Source organism: Arachis ipaensis, chromosome B3 (assembly GCF_059453495.1).
Source record: "Arachis ipaensis isolate K30076 ecotype BB chromosome B3, ASM5945349v1, whole genome shotgun sequence".
Taxonomy (NCBI): domain Eukaryota; kingdom Viridiplantae; phylum Streptophyta; class Magnoliopsida; order Fabales; family Fabaceae; genus Arachis; species Arachis ipaensis.
The window spans coordinates 145,278,428-145,301,507 of record NC_142438.1 but is presented as its reverse complement, the minus strand read 5'-3'; the positions used below and the strand labels follow the sequence as shown (position 1 = coordinate 145,301,507).

Here is a 23,080-nt window from a genome sequence, read left to right as displayed (position 1 = left end):
ATCTTCCCAATTCTTGAGATGTGGTAGAATCCCGTTGTTTGTAAGGCCTAATCAATCGCCGGATGCTACATCTTCGGTGGATCAAGTTTACGGGACAAAAGGTTCTGTAAACTTAGTACAACCAAAATACAAAAAATAATTAATATTAAATTTTATATTATTTATTAATTTTAATAATTATAATAAATAAATTAATAATATTAAAATAGAAAATAAAAAATATATAAATTGAAAAAATTTTTATATTTATATTTATATTATTTATTAATTTTAATAAATGCCAATTAGAATAAAATAATAATATTTTAACAGAAATTAAAATAAAAAATAATTACAACAAACTTCAAATTTTTATTAATATTTATAAAAATATTAGTTTTAATAATTATATATTAAAATAAAACAAAAATAATATTAAAACAGAAAATAAAATATAATTATAATAAATTCAAAAAATATTTTTATATTAATTATTCATAGCCAGGCCCAAAATGAATAGAAGCTCACTCAAGAGATCCAACTACTACACCTACTCGACCTCATAGAAGTCGGGCGCGATGATGGCAGTTCACCTCTACTTATGTGAATAAGTAACTAACTCCTGAGATATCTCTCACTTATCTAGAAGGGAGATCTCAATAACTTTCATAACAAAAGAGAACGGTTATCCTCCCTCAAAAGGTGGAACTACTCTAAAATGTGGTTATCTATTCTACTATAAATACACTGATACTTTAAGGTATTCTTCGAGCTCAATCTGCTAAAAACCTGCTTTGAACTCTTGCTAACTTAAATATCGGAGTCCCTTGCAGGTATCATCCTTCACCTCTTCACGAGGAACTCAGACGGTGGCACATCTGCTACTATACAAGTTGGATGCTGTCAAAGAAGGAGCCCGAACCTCACATTTTTAGGCCCAAATACAACCCAGTTTCAGGTAATTCTCGGAATATTGGTGCCGTTGTTGGAAAGCTGCAAATTTACATCCAACCATGGCGAACGAACAATTTGAAGACAGACACACTGCGTTCGAATTTGAACCAAAGCCTCGTAACAATGACCGAGCCCTTATGATACTTTCATGACAAGAAGGAACAAGTAATTCTAATGGAAAATCCTCACACTTGACGACCATAGTCAGAAGTACATCTACCTGAGGACGAAGAGTCCCCACACCCAACCGAGATCATGGGACTCGTACACAGACATCAAGGCCGGTTGGAACAACTTGAACAAGAGATCGGACGACAAAGAGAAGCCGAAAGAAATTTGCGAAAGGAGGTATGACACAGAAGGAAACTTGAGAAAAATCTTTTAAAATTAAAAACTGATCTACGAAATCGGACAAACAACGCTGAATGAGAAGAAATCCCTTTTAGGGGAGAAGATCCATTCATAGAAGAGATCATGCAGGCTAAGGTTCCAAGGAATTTTAAAAGCCCCGACATGGATCTCTATGATGGCACGACCGACCCAAGACATCATCTCAGCAATTCCAAAAGTATGATGTATTTGGCCGACGCATCTAATGCGACTCGTTGCAAGACTTTCCCGACAACATTAACCAAAGCAGCAATGAAGTGGTTTGATAGCTTACCACCTAAGTCAGTAACTTGCTTTGATGACCTGACAATGAAGTTTTTCACCCAATTTTCAATTTAGAAGGACAAAGTCAAACATGCTCCAAGTCTCTTAGGGATAAAACAAGAAGTCGAAGAGACTCTCCGAGCTTATATGAAAAGGTTCAACAAAGCCTGTTTAGAAATATAGAATTTACCTCCTGAAGCAGTAATAATGGGGTAAGTTAATGGTCTTAGAGAAGGGTCATTTTCTCAATCCATATTGAAGCAGCATCCAATCTCTTTATATGAACTATGAAGTACAAGAGCGGGCAGAGAAGTATATCAACATAGAGGATAACTCTTGACTTAGAGATCCAATCCCAAGGCCAAACCCCCTATCAAGCTCGGAATAAGGATAAAGAGACAAAGAAAAAATACGAATACAACTTAGAAAAATCTCGGAGATACCACAACTACACCCCACTCCGAGTCTCTCTTGTTGATATCTATATGGAGATCTGTCACACTGAATAACTTTCGCCTCCCTGTCCCATTAAACACAAAAAGGCTGGAAGTCGGACAGAATACTGCGAGTATCACAAATTATATGGGCATTCTACCAATGATTGTTATAATCTGAAAAATGTTATAGAAAAGTTGGTAAAAGAAGGTCGGCTAGAAGGATACCTCGCTGAAAGGTCGGACGACCCAGGAAAAAAGAAGAGAGGTGATGAAGATGGAGGACGACAAGATTGGCCACCATCAACCCCTGATAGACACATACACATGGTAAATGGAGGATTTGCAGGAGGAAAATTTACTAAGTCCTCATGTAAAAAGAATCTTAAGGAAGTATATCAAGTCACGGAAGATTGCTGAGTTCCTGACTTACCCACAATCTCATTTTCTAAAGAAGATGCTCAAGGGGTGACACCTGGTCATGATGACCCCGTAGTAATCACAATGATCCTTGCTAATGCAAACCTCCATAGAACTTTGGTGGATTAGCGGAGCTCGGTCGACATGTTATTCAAACCCCCTTTTGATAAACTCGGGTTAGAAGAAAAGGAACTGAAGGCTTATCCAAATAACATTTTTGGGTTAGGAGATACGCCAATCTGGCCTATTAGTTTCATCTCGTTATATACTACTTTTGGTAAGGGACTGAAATCTAGAACCTTAAGCGTCGATTATATTGTATTCGATGTGGCATCAGCCTACAATACCTTGATAGGTTCCTCCTTCCTTACTAGTATAAATATGCATATGTACCCCCTTTTGCTTATAAGTTAAATTGATTGAGTTATATATATATATATTAAATAAGTTGTGTGCTTATTTTCCTCTAGACTCTCCGAGAGTAAGAGGTGCATCCTTGGCTTAGTCAACCAAGGTGGGTTCTTGGCTAATTTCACCGTAGTGGGGTTGTTAACCTTGCCAAGATTGGTGACTCAAGCGACGTCCCGGCGTCAGTTTGGTATCAGAGCAAGGTCGGTCCTCGACTTGCTCTAGTAAAATTTTATTTCGTTTGTGGGTACAGTCTTTATGCGGTTCTCTCGCTGTTGGTACGAGTCATCGTCAATACGGATTGTCTGCTGCGAAGTTTTGAGTAATATAATTCTTTTCTCTTCTTTTGGTACCTTTTCTGTTTGTGATTATCTTCGTTCATTCCCATCATTATCATCATTGGTGCATTCTCAGTATCATCACAACATCAACATCCAAGCTCAGTCTCATTGCATAATAATAAAAGATGGCTCCAACGCGTAGAACTACTCAAGAAATTGAAGTGGAGGAATTACGCCGTCAAGTTAAGGAGTTGCAAAAGTAACTTGCAAAATATGAAGCTGTTCAAAATGATCATGGCAAGCAGAGTGATGACGGTTCTTCTAGCGAAGATGATAATGAAAATTCATTTCATTATTCTTCTTCGTCTGAAAATTTGTCCACACGAAGAGCACGACAAAACAACACGAAAGTTAAAGACTTAGGAATCAAAATTGATATTCCTAAGTTTGAAGGGAGACTCCAACCTAATGATTTCATCGACTGACTTTGCATAGTGGAAAGAGTATTCGAGTTAAAAGACATTCCAGATGACAAGCACGTGAAGCTTGTAGCAATCAAGTTGAAGAAGCATGTGTCAGTATGATAGGAGAATCTCAAGCTAGCGTCAGCGAGAAAGAGAAGGAAGAAGAAAGATCAAAACATGGGATAAAATGCGTTGTGAGCTCAAGGGCAAGTTCCTTCCTGAACATTACAGGCAAGACACCGTCATCAAATTTCATAATTTGAGGCAAAAGTCATTATCTGTAGAAGTATATACAATGGACTTCGAAGAGTTGCTTATGAAATGTGACATTCAAGAGCCTAAAGAACAAATAATTACTCGTTATCTTGGAGGACTGAATACAAAAATTTCTGATATCGTTCAGCTGCAACCATATTGGATCTTGGATGATGTTATTAGGTTGTCATTAAAGATTGAAAAGCAAAGAACACAAAGGAATAACACTCAATCGCCGAAGGACAAAGAAGTCATCCTTGATGTTCAACAAGAAATGAAGACATGATCTTTTAAAAGCAACAAGGAACGTGGATCATCAGGTAAGAAATGCTTCAAATGTCAAGGTTTTGGGCATATTGCTGCTGATTGTCCAAACAAAAGGGTTATCACTCTTGTCAAGAAAGAGGTTAATGAAGAACCAATTCAAGAGCAAGAGGAGAAAGGTGAGGTTGACTATGCTATTGAAGAAGTTCCGGCCGGTTGTAGAGAAGCTTTAGTAGTTTGTCGAAGCTTGAATACTGCAAGGGTAATAGAAGACAATAGTTGGCAACGCCACAACATCTTTCACACAAGATGCACTGTTGAAGAGAATTGAGGTCAACTCGGACAAATGCACAGTAATATTGGAGATGAAAAGCCCGACTTGCCTCAAAGAAGTCCAACAACTAAATGGAAGGTTGACAACTTTATCTAGATTCCTGGCAGGATCAGCCTTGAAGTCTTTACCTTTGTTCTCAATACTTAAAAAAGGGAACCAATTTGAATGGACTAAAGAATGCGAACAAGCCTTGCAAAACTTTAAAAATTTTCTGAGCCAACCTCTAATACTTACCCGACCTGTCCTAGGGGAAGAGTTCATCCTCTATCTGGCAGTTGCAAGTCGGGCTATAGCCTTGGCATTAGTCCGAGAAGATGAACACGGATAATAACATATCTACTTTGTCAGCAAAGTACTGCAGGGACAGAACCAAACTATCAAAAGATAGAAAAGTTTTCATATGCCCTTATTATCACTTCCAGAAGGCTCTGACCTTATTTTCAAGCTCACACTATAAAATTTTGAACTAACCAACCCATGAGGCATATTCTATAGAAGATAGACTTTGCAGGAAGGATGCTACAATGGGTAATAGAACTGTCGAATTCAAATGAAGCCATGAAACTCAGACAATAATCAAATTCCAGTATCTGTCCGATTTTATGGCAGAATATACTGAAGCCCAGGAAAGTCCTACAACCTAGAATCTATATGTAGATGGATCATCCAATAAAGCTGGAAGCAGAGCAAGAGTGATTCTAGAGAATGAAGAAGGAACTTGGGTTGAACTCTCATTAAAGTTTGAGTTTTCTGCTTCTAACAATCAAGCAGAATACGAATCCCTATTTGCTGGCTTAAAGCTGGCCAAAGAATTCGGGACAAAAAGATTGATCATGTGTAGTGACTCTCAAGTAATAACCTCCCAAGTAAACGAGACTTATCAGGCTAAAGATCCCAACATGAAGAAATACTTGGAAGAAGCACAAGAACATTTAGCTCAATTCTCGGAGATACAGGTTAGATATATAGCTCGAGAATCCAACATATGAGCTGACGCCCTCTCCAAACTGGCCAGCACCAAGTTAGGGGCAACAATAGAAGCCTGATCTAGAAAACTGTCCACACACCTTTAGTAGTAAAGGAAGACGACAAGTCGGGCACAATTGCCATATCCAATCAAAGCTTAGGATGGATGACCCCATAATCGAATATCTTAAATTCGATATATTCCTGGAGAAGAAAGGAAAGCAAGGAAGCTCATAAGAGAATCAAAAAACTATACCTTGGTTCACAATGTTCTCTACAAAAGAAGAGTATCCACACCTCTATTGAAGTGTGTCCCGACCTCCAAGACTAAGGAGGTCTTAGAAGAAGTTCATAATGACATATGTGGAAATCATTTAGGAGCACAATCACAAGCCAAGAAAGTGATATGAGCCGGCTTCTTTTGGCCGACCTTGCAAAGGGAGGCAACCGACTTCGTTAAAAAGTGTCCACCTTGTCAAAAGCATGCCAATTTTCATGTAGCACCTCCTGAATAACTCATCAGCGTCATTTCATCCTAACCGTTTGCAAAATGAGGTCTAGATCTCCTTGGTCTGTTTCCACAGGCACCTGGGTAGGTAAAGTACCTCATAGTTGGGATTGATTATTTCACCAAGTGGATTAAGGCAGAACTCTTGGCAACCATCACAACTCAAAGAAGTTAGAAGTTTCTCTACAGTTACCTGGTTTGGAGCCCCACATTCCATTACCACGGACAATAGAACTCAGTTTACCGACTCAACCTTTAAAAGCTGTGTGGCAAGCCTCAAAATTAAGCACCAATTCATGTTGGTAGAACACCCCCAAGCTAATGGACAAGCAGAAGCTGCAAATAAAGTCATATTGGCCTGAGCTGAAATGCCGACTACAAGGCGCCACGGAGCATGGGCAAACGAGCTCCCTCAAGTTTGATGAGCATATTGGACAACTTCTCACTCAACAACTAGGGAATCATCTTTCTGACTTGCTTACGGCATAGAAGCCATGATTCCTGTAGAAATTATTGAAGAATCTCCAAGGGTTAGATTCTATAATGAAGTGACAAATGTCCAAGCACAAAAGAAAAAACTTGACATCCTCCTAGAAGTCCAAAAACAAGCTCGAATAAAATAGGAAGCATTGAAGCAAATGATGGCCTTGGAGTACAAGAAGAAAGTCATCAGAAGAAGCTCCATCAACGACCTCGTACTAATCCAAAATGACATCAGAGTTCAGAAGTCGGGTGAGAAAAAGCTGGCTACCAACTGGAAAAGACCTTATAAGGTTGTCGAAGTCTTAGGAAAAATGTTACTATAAAGTGTCTGACTTAGAGGGGAACAAGCTCCAAAGGTCGTGGCACGCATGTAACTTGAAGAGGTACTACAGTTAGAAGGTGTATCTTGTTTCCTGGTGCACTCTTTTTTCCGACTTCATGATTTTTTTTGTTACGAGACACCATAACAATGGCTAAGGGTAAAAAGAAAAATCCTTAGTAGCAAGAAGACTTACATAAATTTTTTCCTCTTTGTTAATGATAATTCATTTTCTACCAATTTTTCCATCCAAACGCATTAATTTAAACTCGAAAAATCGCAAAAATAATTGCCCAACCTGTGTAGTCAGCAAGATGAAGCGACGAGGTACAAATTAGTGTAAGAAGTTATGTAAGCAGTTCGTGGTCCGACCTAAAAAAAGTTGGACCTAAAACGAATTGTAAGAGTAACTTGATAAACCCAATTACTTAAAGTCGGAGTCCAAACAATTAAGGGAAAACAATAATTGCGTATGAAAGGTCCAAAAATGACCGACCTACTTCATCAACGTCTTTCCAAACTTAGCAAAAGTAACATCAAAAGCTACTAGAATGACTTAGTGAAAATTTCTAAGTCATAAAAGTTTAATAAAAATAGCTACAACTAAATAAAGGATGATAAGAAAAATACTCATTCATGCAAGAAAACCACCACACATTCGAGTAGTGGAAAAAAGGTCTTTAAGCAGGGACAAATAAAGTGTTCAAACTATGACTATTGTAAAAATTAAAATTGTTCATACAGACTCACAAGCTGGGCCATCTGAATACTTAGAAAATTAAAAAGCTAAGAAGGAGGAACTTGGTCACTAGAAGTTGGTTAGAGATGTCTTCAGGTTGCACAGTGGAGGTCAAGAGAATTTTAGGCTGCATTGTCGAAGTCGGGAGTGTTTTAGGCTGCATAGTGGAAATCAAGAGAGTTCCAGGAGAAGTAGGCTCATCGTTAATCCAAGTAGAAAAATCTTGAGAAGCTCCCTCGGCCTGAACCCCCGAGGTATTCGAGTCGGACAAAGGAGTATCCTCCTTCTCCTCGGGTGCAGGAACTATCTTCCTTCCACAACCACATTATTAGGACTAATAAGGGAGAGATCTGCCTCGGGAGCCACAACTCGAAATTGGGCCTTCAAATTTTTCACAAATTCATCCTTTTCCATGGCTATGTTTCCTCCAGCTCGGCATATTTGTCTCTCGATTTGGTGATTTTATCCACCAAATCTAGATTCTCTCCAAAAATTCTGGTATAACTCTTCTCGGCCTTCTTTTTTAAGCCCTTCGCCATAGTAAAGGCAACAACAGATTGCTTTGCTCTCGCCCGAGCTTTGCCAAGGTCAGAAATAAGAGACTCCTTTTCACCCTCCCATTCCTTTTTTAACTCCTTTAAGGGGGCCACTTCAGCTTGTAAATTAGTCAAAGTGCATTGAGTGGCACATAGGGGAGTCTTCTCCAGTTCTCTCAACTAAGCAGTACAAACCCTACCCGCTCGAATTCCACCTCGGGCAAGTACCTGAAGGTGGCTCTTTATGAAAAACATCATCCATACTGATAAAGGTGTGGAAAAAGATGTGTTTCTCACTCCAAGCAATGGCATTAAAGTCATGCTCATAAACACCCCCTGTTTTAGAAGTCTTACGCTTTTTAGGGGTTCGGCTCGGAGTTGGAAGGTGGAGGAAGAACTGTTTTTTTTACCAAGCTTAAAAGAGGAGGAGTAGGTTGAGGAGTCGAATCAATAATTATTTTTACCGAGGTAGAAGCTTCCAAGTCTGACTTAAAAGAATAGGAGAGGTTATCCAAGTACTTGCCTCTTTTAGTTGCATGCTTCGTGCAACAACATTCTTCTTGTCAGTCTGAAGTGTTTTCGTAGCAACAACTTAGGGGCCATTTTTTCTACACGACATCAAAGTCAGGATACATTAGTCACTAATACATTTAGATGAAGCCATGTCTATACAAGGAAAAGAAGGCTACCTAGCTCATATTGAAGCTAGCTCGGATTTCCTAAGTATCTCTTGGTATCTAGATAAGGAGATCGGTCTCAATACTCCTGGAACAACCTCACTACACTATCCTCAACCTCATCTAAATCATTCAAGTTATACTTAACTATCACAAGATGCTCTTCCCAATACAAAGAAAAAAGGGGCTCATCCCCCTCACTTAGAAAGACAGGTCAGACACCCTCCATAACATGGATATTAAAGAAGTAATTCTTAAAGCCATGAAAATTATCATAAAAAAATGGTAAATACCTTCCTATCCTGGACAGCTCGAAAAGAGATCCAGCTCTGTTTCTTTGAGGTGAAAGGCTTGGTGAGGACAAAATGATAAAAGAAAACGTTAAGAGAAGGAAGGACATCAAGTTCCTGACAAAGGAGCTGATATATTTTCAAAAAGTCCCAAGAATTAGGATGAAGTTGAATGGGAGCAACATTACAGAATTGAAGAATCTTGGATTCAAAATCAGAAAAAGGAAGGATAATTCCTAATCTCGTGAAAAAATAATCATACACGTAGATGAAATGGCGATCCAACCTGTAAAGTCAGGGAAAACAGACCCTCTCTTCAGGGTCAGCAACCATAATTTCATAGTTCCTCTCATCCTTCTGACTTAGACATAACCTATGATGCCTACGAAAGGTTTCAACATACTCATTATCAATAATAAGGATAGGAGTAAGTACAGATATATCTATCCAAGTCAGGTCGGACGGGACTTTAGAAGACATATTGTGAATTACTAACTTAGACATAAAAGCTATACCTACAATATAATAAAAAAAATTATCACTACAAGTCGGCAAACTAGGCAGAACAACATAAAAAGTCCAAAGAGGTCGTGTCATCTTCAGCAAAATGAAGGAACGTTACGATTCGTACAACCTCGCGAATACCAAGAAATAGCATTTCTAAATGTGTAAAAGGTGTCATTTTTAATAGATAAAAAATATACCATTTGAGGACAATATGGAGTATAACCCCACGACTACATTTACAACAACAACAACTTAAAGATTCCAGAAATTCAAGTTCAAGAACAGAAACAAACTTTTCAAGGCTTGATTTTCAAAAATAACATAGTAATCTCAAAACAAATAAAACGTGAAGTAACGAGATAGTTCAAAACATAAATACAGAGACAAGGGGTAAAGACGCTAACCTTGAAGAAATGCGAAGAAGGGCACTTGAACAATAAATATACAGAAGATAAAAAAAACCTCCAAATGAATGAAGAAAATTGCCAAGTAGAAAGTCCAATATTAAAGTGCAAAAGAGGAATGGAGAATCTAAGTGAGAAAATAAAGAGGACAAATGTTTCTGTCAAAAGCGAAAAATAAGAGAAAGAGAAGAGTTTGAATATTTATAAGACAATAGGGGCAAAAAAGTAATCTCACAAACCCCTCATTTATGGCGCGCGGTTACCAAAGTAACTGTAAAGGAACATGTGCAAGATGTGAAAAGACATAACGTCTCAAATTTAAAATACGTCAAGTACCCAACCTAGCCCCAGGGAAGGCGGTTTGCCCGATCTAATGTTTACATCTACAAAGAGACTAGTCTGATTTACAAATGCTTGAGTCTGACTTCGAAAAAGCTCAGACTTAAGTAGGGACACTGTTCATATCCTGTCCCAAAAAACATAGCCACATCCAAAATGAATAGAAGCCCACTCAAGAGATCCAACTACTACACTTACCCAACTTCATAGAGGTTGGGCGTGACGGTGACAGTTCAGCTCTACTTATGTGAATAAGTAACTAACTCCTAAGATATGTCCCACTTATCTAGAAGGAGATCTCAATAACTTCCCTAATAAAAGGGAACGATAATCCACCCTCAAAAGGTGGAACTACTCTAAAAGGTGTTTATCTATTCTATTATAAATACATTGACATCTTCAGGTATTCTTCGAGCCCAATCTACTAAAAAACCTACTTTAAACCCTTGCTAACTTAAGCATCGGAGTCCCTTGGAGGTATCACTCCTCACCTCCTCACGAGGAACTCGGATGGCGACACATTGGCTCCTATACAAGTTCAATGCTGCCACAGAAAGAGCCTGAACCTCACGTTCAGACTAAAATACAACCCAATTTCAAGTAACTCTCGGAACATTTATATTTATTATTACTTTTAGTACATACAAATGTAAATTATAATAAAATAATAATATTATAACAGAGAATAAAATAAAAATAATTACAAAAAATTTGAATATTTTTATTAATATTTATATTATTTATTAATTTTAATAATTAAAAATTAAAATAACATAATAATATTATAATATAAAATAAAAAATTACTACAGAGAATTTCAAAAATTTTCTTTTTTGTATGTATATTATTTTTTAATTTTAATAATTAAAATAAATTTAAAATATTATATTATAGCAGAAAATTAAAAAAAATTACAGCATATCTAAAAAATAAATTTATTAATAATTATTAAAATAATAACAAAAAATAAAATAATTATAACAAAAAATAAAAAAATAATAACAGTATTATCATCACAGAAAGTCTAAAAAAAATAAATCAAATAATTAATTATACTAGTATTGCTGATAATAATATTAACCAAAATAATTACATTCAAGATATTAACCAAATAATAAGTTCTAAATTAGCAAAAATAATAAACTTATGAAATTATATTGACCCAAATAGTTGATCATATATTCTGTCTCCAACGTATAATCACGCTAAATACATTAAATATGTTCAATAAGACACTGAACTCTTTACTTCTTAAACTCTCTAAACTCTAACACTTTCAGGAGGGAGCTCGGGTGGGAGGATTTTAAAGCCATCTTTTGTTACGTCGCGTGTTTCCGGAGCAGCCATGGTTCCTGCATGCCAACACTAACAACACGTATTAATCGTGTTGGCCAAAAAGCAAAAACTATTTCGATAAATTAAAGCTATGTAGAAGGAATCTCTACACTACCTACTGCAATACGCTGGCTCCATGTCGAGGTTAACTCGATATGCGTCTCACTTCGTTTATGTTTCCACTGCAGGTAACATTATTACATGTGTGTTGGTTCAGACAATATTGTAATTCTATATTATGGCATAACACACCATGATAAAATATAAAATATAACTGCATAACACAAATATTGTTCATATTGAAAATAATTTCTGAAAGACTGTATTGAATTTATTCAAATAATAAATGTTTAAAATAGTACTAGTTTGTAATAACTCTTTATCTATCAATATATTCTGAATGGATAATACTAAGTAGATAAAAAAAAAAGACTAAACTTGTCTTATTTAGTATTAATTAATTATTACAACAATTAATAAATGTTAAATAAGATAAATTATGACTGTTTTTATCTGATTTTCTTTAGTTATCAAATATTTATGATTATGAATATACTATCCATGAAGATTAATTGTTTGAGTCACTATTCAAGCTAAATAATCAATTTGATTTGAATCGCATAACCAATGCAGTTATGCAGATGAGGAAATTTGGACAAGCTCATTTAATGTCTCATGAGATTCTAAAATCTAAACTATAGCTTTCAGTTGATCTTCTTGCTCGGCAAATTATACCTTTTTGCCTTACCAAATCAGTCATACTCATATCACTGTTTTTAATTTCTGTTCGAGTCATTTTTGGGAGTCTATCTTTCTAAAGATAAAATTTTCCATTTCATACAAATTCAACAATTGACCACATTTCAACATCATGGTCATGGGTTTAAGCACGATTACATTACATGCGTAAATGCGTAATTCCTTTCATGATTACCTTCAACTTGCTCAAAATCTAGTTGATCAAGTTTCACTTTTTAAGGGGAAAAAATAAAAAAAAAAAGTCATTATCCAATCTTCATTCAAAAAATAAAAAAATTATACGTGTAGCATTTTCAATTTTGTTTTTATTTTTATACATAGACAGGTAGATAAAGCAAACAAAAATAAAACCGGGTACAGGATAACCACGTGTTTGTCATTATAAAATAAAATAAAATAAAATAAAATAATACTAGTAATAATATACCCAAAAATAACAATAATAAAACAAAATAATAGCAAATGGCGAGAGTTGCATAAATGATTACGTGTGGGCACCGCTATGCTAGGATATCGGTTTCTCTTACATAGGGAACAGTGACCTCAAACCGGCTACCTCCGGTCACCACCAAAACCAATCCATCATAGGTGCGCCCTCTCCCTTTATTTCCCTCTCGGCTCCCGCCGGCTCTGTCCACAAAGCAAAATAAAAATCAATTATTAAAAAACAAAAAAGAAAAAGAAAAATACAATTTGAATAATTTGATTAGGTTGTGCCATTCTGGTTTCTTCTTCATTCATCATAGAAAAATCCAGCGCCCCTTCCGATTCCGTGTACAGAAGATTCCATTCCGTCCCCATGGTGGCCAGAGGCGTGCCGGCGGAGGTGGCGACCACGGCGGTGTTCTCGGTGGCCGCCGCCCTTAACCTGACCAAATCGTCGTTGTCGTCGTCGTCGAACTGGTGGCACGACATCAACGCATCCTCTGTCTGGCAGGATCGTATATTCCACATCCTCGCCGTCCTCTACGGCATCGTAGGCGCCGTCGCGCTGGTATTCCTCTCTCTCTCTCTCTCTCTCTCATACACACACGCGCACGAAACAACCTATTCCTTTTTGGTTTCTCGATTTTTGATCGGTTAGGTTAGGGTTTTCCTTCAGATATAAGATTTATTAAATTATTTATTAATTATCGTAGTTACTTTTTTTGTTTTGTTTGTAATTATTAGGTTCAACTCGTTCGGATACAATTGAGGGTGCCGGAATATGGATGGACGACGCAGAAGGTCTTTCACTTTCTCAATTTTTTGGTGAATGGGGGTTTGTATCATTCAATTCTGAAAATCTCTTTTCTCTTTATAGTTTGATTAGTTTTTATTATGTGGGCTAATGCATGCTATTTTCTGGTTCTGCAGTTCGATGTTTAGTTTTCGTCTTCCGTCGGAATGTGCAGAAGTTTCAGCCAGAGGTGAATGAATTATTTCAGCTGTTTTCATAATCACATAATGTGAATTCTCATAATTATAGCATCTAATAATGGGTCAGGCTTTTGGTGTATAGATTGTTCAACATATCTTGCTAGACATGCCAAGTCTTGCTTTCTTCACAACTTATGCACTTTTAGTTCTCTTCTGGGCGGAAATTTATTACCAGGCAAGTTTGATTTGACGTTGATTGCCCTTTTTAAATGGCGTTGTGTTTTTCTATTTCAATGACCTGATTGGTGTTTACATGCTTTGATGAATGTTTTGTAGGCACGTGCAGTATCTACTGATGGACTCAGACCAAGTTTCTATTCAATTAATGCTGTAGTTTACGTTATTCAGGTGAAAACTCTTGCTCAAGATTTTATATCTGCTCAGTGCACTAGGTTTGGCTTTTATTATAGGAGGGCCATAGTTTTATACGACCCTATTCCTTTTTCTGCTTCTATTTCTCAGTGGAAGTAAAGAATAGAATTGACATGGAAGCTACAGTTTTAGCTGTTAAGATTGGCCAGTCTGCCCTATCCTCAGCGTGACCTGTCCCAAACTTTTTCTCAATAGATAAAAAAATGTGCCAACTCCTGTTTGACAAAATATAAGCTCGCCATCCCTCAAGTTACTTGTTATTCCTCGCCCCCATTATTTCTCTCTCTTATAAAAATCATTGGAGGAAAATTAGGAGTTTAGCCCTATGGATGAATGGCATTAGGGATGGCTGTAGTTAAAATGTGTTGGAAGTCAGCTAGTTGAACTATCTAACAGTAATGCACGTAAATCTTTGCAACTGAAAGGTTTAAAATTAATAACCTTTGAGATTTAAATGTTTTGAACTTTGTGTCATCAGTTTTGATGATCAATAAACATTGATTTGAGGTTTTAAATAGGTGCTACTCTCAGGTTGACTAGGTTCTGAAGCTACTGATAACTCTTCCCCCTTCTTGTGTTTCAGCTTGCTTTATGGTTGTTATTATGGTGGAAACCTATTAGGGTGCTGCTCATCCTGTCTAAGGTGTTCTTTGCAGGTTAGTTGTTAAGAGTTCTCCACCTCCAAAAAGAATAAAATTTAGTATTTTATCGATCATGATTTAATATTCTTGGGTGCATATATTTTGCAACAGGAGTCTCATTGTTTGCAGCCCTTGGCTTTCTTCTCTATGGTGGAAGGTAAACCATTTGTTCCAATTTTCAACTGGATGTGACGTGGTAAGGATTTTGGGATCATTATAACCAATGTTTTCAAAAGAAAACTGGCCGTTTAACCTGTTAATGGAGAGGCTTGTGCTTTAAGATCCAACCAGTCAATATGAGTGCATTTTTCCCAACCAAATATGCCAAAACACTGGATAAACTGGACATTAACCCAAATAAAAAGAAATAAAGGATCTGCTTCAGAAACTTCTTCCTTTCTTTGACCAAAGCTATGAAGTAGGATGGCCTTTGCTAATTAACGCAAACAATTGTTCCTTCAGGAAGTAGTTGCTTTGCAATACAGAAATAAGTGGTAAATGGATTCAGATGTTGAGACTAAAACTAAGTTTCACAACAGATGTTGCAAATAGTATGTGTTGATCCAATGAGCGCTGCAGTTCTAATAAAAATGTTTGACTATAGAAGGGCTTTCAATTTCCTAATGGTTTTGTTGAGGATGAAGATTTGATTGTTTGGAAAATGAACAGGAAGAAGGGATTTAGAAGAAAATTAACCATAAAAGTTATTTTGCCCAAATAAGACACTTATGGATTATATTTTGCACATCATCTTTGTATTTGCATTGTGTGTATACAACTTTAAATCTTGTTTTCCATCCAGTTTTTGTATCCTATTTCTGATTTTGTTCTTTGACAGACTATTCTTGATGCTGCAACGCTTTCCTGTTGAATCCAAAGGTCGACGGAAGAAGCTGCAAGAGGTATGCAGTTTTTCAATGAAAATTTTCCTAGATCCACTAAGATCTTCCCTTTCCTCCATCCCTCTCTCCCTTCTCCAGGATTTTAATCTACCTGATCTTTCTATTGCAGGTTGGCTATGTGACCACAATATGTTTTTCATGTTTCCTTGTCAGATGTGTTATGGTCAGTTCCTTTTTTTTTTCTTTTATGTACCTTGTTGATTTCATCTTCAAATTGGGTTTGATAACTTTTTTTTTATTGTGTTAGATGTGCTTTGATGCATTTGACGAAGATGCTGACCTTGATGTCCTGTACCATCCCATCCTAAACTTCATCTATTACTTGGTTAGTATGTTTATATTTCATTGTGGTCCTTAAATTGCCATGTTTCTAATTATTCCTTGTTTTTGTGCTTGCAACTCGCTATATATGTGGATCCATTTTTTATGCCTCTGGACACTCTTGTTTTGAGCTCATTTTTTGAAAGGTTGGACATATTTCCTGCCTGAGTTTGTCAGACTGATGCATTTCTGGTTAATCTACCTGAGTTTTGAGCTCACTCGTGGGAAGATTGTTTTCAAATAAACCTAATTGGCAAGGTGCAAAATAAAGTTATTGCAATTTCGCCAAAAATCCCATTTGATTTTTGAAACCGGATAATCCATGAAAGACTGATCCCCCCTCCCCTTTTTTTTTTTCTCTCTTTTTCTCTTCTCTCTCTGTCCCTCCCCCTCCCCTCCCCTCTATTTTTTATTTTTATTTATTGAGAGCATTGATTGTTACCCTGATGCCCGTTTGTATTAATGATTGCAGTTTTCCCCATGCTTTTGAAATACTTGTGAAAAATGGGAAACTTGGTCTCGTAGGGTTTTAATCTATTGAACGGGTATTTGTAATATTGGTCTTTCAACTAACACCCCTTTGTCTTTTTCACAATTTTGCTGCAGTTGGTGGAAATATTACCTTCTTCCTTGGTCCTTTTCATTTTGAGGAAGTTGCCACCCAAGCGTGGTATCACACAGTACCACCCAATTCGTTGAAAAGTTTGAAAATACGGATAAAACCTAGTCAGGCCATCATTAGTGGCTCTCTGGATGTTTCTCACACTAGAAGGATAACTTCCAGAGGGCGTTCAATCTTTTCTATGTTGAATGACAAAGCTAATATCATGTACTTTATAGTTCTCCCATGAGGTTTGTAGATTTTGAAGTGACATTTTATGGGTCGGTGAACGTGTTGAGCTGTGTTACATATGTGATATTTGTTGTTTCTAGGTGAATTTGGTTGCTCGTTGAGGTTCGGAGATTTAACATTAATGAGCAACCATTTGGGGAGAAGGGAACGCTGATGTATTGTATAATAGAGTTCAAGTCTTGTAACTGCCTCCAGTTGTTGAAATTAATTGTTCCTCTGATTTTTTAGTCAATTCCTTTACATAACCTTTCTTTCCTTGTATGAAAGTTTAATCTTACTTTGGGCAAGGGGTTAACAAGGCTGAGCATAATGAAGATTTCCTTTTCGAAATTACTATACATGTTTGAATGATTAATAGTAGCAACAAGAATCTCAACATTCAACATGTTTCATACCATATGGAACAGAAGGATTTCAGTGTGTATAAGAACAAAAGGAGATCGAAGAATTCATACCGGTATTCATATTTTGCCGGAATTTGATGATGCCATGAATTGGAAGCATGCTCTTGGTCGCGTGATCCTGAGGCCATAGCTTGACGAGGAATCACTGTGTTCTAGTGAAATTGGAACATGGCCTATGATTCCGTCTTCAATTAGTATTAATATCGAAGATCAACCAGTCCAAACTTGAATGTTTGGTTTGACTTGGTTAACCTAGGAATGGTAGGTTTGAAAATCCTACGAGTTCTGTTATATGTCATGAATAAGATTCGGTTCTAATTGTTACGAAACAATGTGGATGAATCTTATTGGTTACTTAGTGGACACTAACAGAAATCGAGGTTAAAGTTGCTGCCACACTTAGTGCGAAAATTATTGGTGCATAAATAAGTGTGTTTTCCTAATCAAACTCATCTTAGGTTGTTCTTTTTCTAACTGAACATCTATACCCACGCTTCGTATACAGCACTGTCCACGGGGAAAGCACGTAACCCATCTACAACAAACAAATTACTTACTAGAGGCAGCTTTGTGTATTCTAAGGAGAGTTGAGTGCGTGGTCCATGATTTTTGTATATTTGATAAAACGTAATCTCTGTTCAAATTGAATATATATGTTTGCTGACAAATTCCAAGATTAGCGTAACAGGAGTTATACGATAATACTGTTGGATTTTCATTCAATAAAAAAACTCTCATTACTGGTGAGTGGTGACTGGTGAGCTTTAACCTTCACAGCTTAAAGTCATATTGTGAGTCTAGTTGGATATTTTATACTGCCAATGGATCATAGATGCATCTTTTTTTTTTTTTGGTGAATTTCTAAGTACCCTTCTTTTTTTGTTTTGGTTTGTACTAGGGTATCTATTAGGTCGGAAGTCCAATGACTACTCACTCCAATGACTACTCCCTCGGGTATTGCAGAGGCACAAAGTAGGCGACCCTCCCAAGCATTAAATCCGGGAGAGATAGTTAAGAGCCAGACCTTCATCCATGCGTTGGTATTCCGTAGTACCCTTTAATAGGACATTTTAGACCCATTTCTGAGTTGGTTAGGGCCGAATACTGTGGACCAAGGTCTAATCGCATGGATTATCCCAATTAACAAATCAATTTGAAGATCTTAAGGGGCTTGTATCCGCTAAAATAAGCTTCAATCTTGGCTGCAATGTATTACAGCTGACTCTCATTTTTTGCTTTGTTACCCGCTTCGGGTTTCTCTCCCAGGTCCAGGTCGTAACAGCACTACGTGTAACAATATAACAAAGATACAGGAAAAACTACACAATATAACAAAGATACAGGAAAAACTGTGGCGTGAATTCGAATATTATTATTAACTTTCTAAGTTACAGGCTTGCACTCTGCATGACACTTGTATGCAGAGAGCATAAGCAAAATGCCCACTGCTTAAATAGAAGTGTCCACTCAATCAGATGATAACACAGTGAAAAAATAGAAAAGAAAAGATTAATGATCAATACAAGGAAGAAAAAGCAAAACAAAAACGATAATGATATCCCACTTCTACAAGCAAATATTAAGCAGAAATGCTGCTCAGTCAGAGAGGGAGAGACCTAGATAAGTTGAGATCCACCAGAACCACATTCATATCAAAGTGCAGATGTTCCATCAGTTCCTCAGCATTTCCATAATTATGTAGTCATCACACCAATCTTCTTAGCAAAGTCATCCCCATCTTCATCCTCCATGTATTCTTGCTCTGGATTTTCTCCCTCATCAACTTGTTCATAATCATATTCCCCCTCGTCAACTTGCTCATAATCATACTCTCCATCCCTCTGATCATCGCCTTCATACTCCTGTTCCTCTGCAGCTTCATCATAGATCATTCCATCCTCATACGACTGATCACGATTTCCCTCATTATTATCTATCTCCCTTCCAGCTGTATCAGTGTCCTGAAGCTTGGTTTCTTCTTCATTAATTAGTGAGTGGTTCTTGGCACCTTCCTTGGCCTCAGGCAATGCTCCATTTTGCGTGTTTGTGACAGCTGTATCATCAGAGCTATGAACAATTTCACTCTGTGAGGATACACCAGCTCCAACTCTTCTCTTCTCCTTCAGAATTTCACTCAGAGGTTTTGGACCATCAAACTGAAAATCACCTTCTGATTGTGACTGTTCCCTTAGACTCTTCCTCTTTCCCAGTGATTGATGCTCCTTATACTCAGAGCTCCTCCCATTCTTAAGTTCAGCAAGGCTTTTAGGTCCGGAAAAATCACTTCTGTCCCCCATTGCTTCTCTCCCTATTGATCGTTCCCTGAAATTTCTCCTCTCATCATCCTGCACCCTTCCTTTAATTCTGTCTTGGAGCCTTCCTTGGTGCGGGGTTGGCAACCTTCCAGTTGACAATCTGCTCCTAATTCTTCCTCTGTCTGATTCCCTCTCTGGGTTATCATCGGCACCACTTGCTGGAAGTTTTATTCTGCCTCGGAAGCGATCATTCAAAGGTAACTGATGCGAATCCTTCCTAGAGGAGAACTGGTGACTTTGTTGATCACCATGGCTGTCAAAGTCATTAGAGACAACAGATTTCAAACCGTTAACCCTCCTGCGCTTAGATAAACGATGTCGGAGATCTGAGACCTCTACATTGTCAGGACTATCAGATCTGCGGTGAGACCTCCTTTCTAAATGGCCCGGGGCCTTTCTATGCTGCTCCCAAGCGTATGGCTCCTGCATGTGATCATATGAGTCGTAGGATTGAGGAACACGAAATCTTTCTTGATCAATATCACGCGCTAAACCATAATCAGCAGAATGCCCCAAGTCATAATCATTCAAAGAATCCAAGTTCCTTTCATCTGGACCTCTTGCATTACCAAATTCATCTTCCCCATGATAGTAATCAGAATTTCTAAGCTCGTCAGCCACAAGAACATCGAATCCAGGAGAGGATTCTCTGAGGAATTCATCACTGTCCTTACCATTGTGGAAACTATTATCATCTGGCATACGGACTTGATGCAGTCGATTTGAACGGGCAGCAGTAGGCCCGTTAGCCACTGGGGAAATACTTCTCATTTTAAATCTTGAAGCCTCATCATCAAATCCTGCAGGTGGTGGTGCCACATGCTTCTCCTTCACCAATTCAAAATTATTTCTTTGTGGAGCAGTTTCGACCTTTAGGGAAGGTTTAATTTCAAGACCTCCAACTAATTTTGGAATGTTTCCTTGGGAGCTTCTCCTTTCTTGTGCATTTTTATCTCTGCTGCCAAATGGCTTCTTAAGACTTGGAGTCTCAGTTCCCTGGTTAGACACTGGGACCTGATTAACAGCTTTGTTACCAGCAGTAGGATTTGGCCCATGCAAGAAAGCACATCTGTCACCTTTTAAGCAAAGACCCTTCTGAAAGAAAATACAAGGGACAGCTTGTTTAGTAGAATTATAAGGCGCTGCAGGTGCTGCAGGCGTCGCTGGAATCTGTGACGAGGGAACAGATGGCCCAGCAGCAGTGGCTGCCGGTGAACCTAACAAGCCATCAAGTGGCTGCACGTCAAAACAAGAGTTATCAGAAGCATAATAAAAAAAAAAATAACACAGAGAAAATTGAAAATAGCACACATATTAACAAGCATTATATGATTGTCTACATAGACACTCACCGGATGACGGAAAGCACATTTGGGGTTCAAGCAATTTCCATTCAACCAATACCAGCAATCTCTAGGATTTACCCGAGCATACTCACTATGGCGGTACTCACATTCATTTCCCTGTTCAAATGAAGAAAACAGCAAATCAAAATCATGGATTCTAGATAACTGCTACTTTGTCTGTTAACATAAGATAAAGCATAAAAAGATCACAGTCACGCAGACATTCCAATAAAAGTCATAATTTGCACAATTACAAATAAGGATTTAACCAAATAATCATAAGCGTGGGCAATTAATTACTTTGACTAACGGAATTAACGATAACAACTTCAAAAATATCTCAAAAGGCAAAGCCCAGCTACTCCAGTGAACAAAAACCTTACTAACAGGACACTTTTGCAGACTAATCTATCATGATGACTCACATGTACTCGTCACTGCCAGGTAATTGTGTTTCATACCTTTACTTTAATTAAAAGGTTCAACCACTAAGCTAATAAATGCTTGCTTTCAAATGCTATCAGAACATAATCCCATATATTGTCACAAAGGCCAGACTAAACTAAAACAGCAAAGTTTTATTTGAACCAATCGTATATGTTTCTTATACTTTTCCACCTGGATCCCCACAATTCATCTAATCTAATATTTTTTTTTTAAGAAAAAGAGAAAAAAATTAACAGAATTTATTTTCTCGAACATGTAACATAACATAACAGAATTCTTTATAACTGCCAACAACAATAACGACTTTTGGGAAATTTGTTTGGGATTCCAATTAAGTAACAAAAATTTAAAGACTCCTTTTTTATCGAGATTCATAAGAAAATAAAAATCGCTAAACACTGCACGAATCTGAAACCCTAAAAAGGCAGAATTTGGAGAAGAGGAACCTGTTCCCGGAGAGAGAAGAAGGTAAACAAAAAAATTCTTTTCCTTCTCTTTTTTTTTCCTCTAGTTTTGAATTAGAAAATTAAAAGGAAGGGGTGTGAAAGAGGACCTTTTTGCATGTCAAAGGAGATGCGAGAAAGTAGACGCAATCGGTGTTCCTCTTCAAAGCCTCGTCTTGTGCAGACGAAGGAGGTTGCTGTGGCTGTGGCTGAGGCTGAGGCTGAGGGTGTTGAGCAACCATCGCGGTGGTGGTGGCTGAATTTGAGGGTCGCAAAGCACCCCAACAGAGATCGTGGGAAGAAAGTGGAGAGATCGAACCGAATACGAGAAAAGGAGGTAGATTCGGATACCCTTTCGAGCGAAGAGACGGATCCAATCCAAATCTCACAAAGAGAACTAGAGAGAGAGCCGCCACACAAAATTGGGGTGGAGAGAGAAGGAACTAGAGAGAGAGAGAGAGAGAAACACTGAAACAGAGAGAGAGAGAAAGAGAGAGAGAGAGAAAGAATGTGATGGGCTTTAAGCTAAAGTGGTGAGGTATGGGTTTGGCCTGGTTTGGTTTGCGTCTTGGGTTCGTGTTTGTGTCTATGTTTGTGCTTTTGTAGTTTTGTTATTAGTTGTTACCCCTTTGTACAGTTGTATGTGCTTTTATTATGATGGATTGTGTTTCTCTCATATTTTTTACGATTTTGTTTCAGTTGGGGGTTAATGATTCGATTTCGATGTTCTCAACAAAAAGGTGTAACGGAACACTTACCTTTTTTTCTATTGGCTGTTGATTTTCTCTCTCTACTCTAGAGCTAATTTATTGGTGTTTTTACTTCCTTTATTTATTTTTTTATATATAAAATAAAATAAAATAAAATAAAATAGTAACACTAAACTACTAATACTCTAATAGTGGAGAAATGAGTAAATAGCTATTTCTGATCATAAAAAATTCGAAGGTTTGTAATATTGACCATAAAAAATTAAAACTAAAATTATATCCATATAAAATACATTTTATTCAATAAAAATGACTAATTTTTAAATTTTTGTTGATATTTCATAAATATCCTTATCTTTCATCTTCTTTCATCTCCAAACTCAATTCCTAACCCTACAATATAACCATCGCTCCCTCCTCCTGTGCCTTTACCCTCCACCTTTCTCCGCTACCACAACTCCCTTCCACCACCACCATCCCCCTTGCCCTTCTATCCCCTTCGACCATCACCAACTCCAATACCACCACCGCTCCATTTCCTTCTCCACCCTTCCCTTCTAACCATATCTTCCCCTGCCTACTCACTTACTCACTCTTT

The 23,080-nt window shown here is 37.4% G+C and overlaps 2 protein-coding genes across 2 annotated transcripts; one reads left to right on the top strand and one right to left on the bottom strand.

Moving 5' to 3' along the window:
• Positions 1 to 12,787: 12,787 nt before the first annotated feature.
• Positions 12,788 to 17,049, top strand: TOM3 (tobamovirus multiplication protein 3). The gene is made up of 11 exons (XM_088508102.1): positions 12,788 to 13,303; positions 13,480 to 13,570; positions 13,666 to 13,718; positions 13,811 to 13,903; positions 14,005 to 14,076; positions 14,684 to 14,756; positions 14,853 to 14,898; positions 15,580 to 15,643; positions 15,753 to 15,806; positions 15,891 to 15,968; positions 16,571 to 17,049. Exons 1-11 carry the CDS (start codon positions 13,109 to 13,111, stop codon positions 16,661 to 16,663), a joined length of 912 nt encoding a protein of 303 aa, XP_088364228.1. The 5' UTR covers positions 12,788 to 13,108; the 3' UTR covers positions 16,664 to 17,049.
• Positions 17,050 to 18,571: 1,522 nt separating this feature from the next.
• LOC107632113 (CCCH-type zinc finger family protein) lies at positions 18,572 to 22,356 on the bottom strand. Its single transcript, XM_016335763.3, has 3 exons — positions 21,883 to 22,356; positions 20,889 to 20,999; positions 18,572 to 20,772 (listed from the first exon to the last, which is right to left on the bottom strand). Exons 1-3 carry the CDS (start codon positions 22,012 to 22,014, stop codon positions 18,916 to 18,918), a joined length of 2,100 nt encoding a protein of 699 aa, XP_016191249.1. The 5' UTR covers positions 22,015 to 22,356; the 3' UTR covers positions 18,572 to 18,915.
• Positions 22,357 to 23,080: the final 724 nt, after the last annotated feature.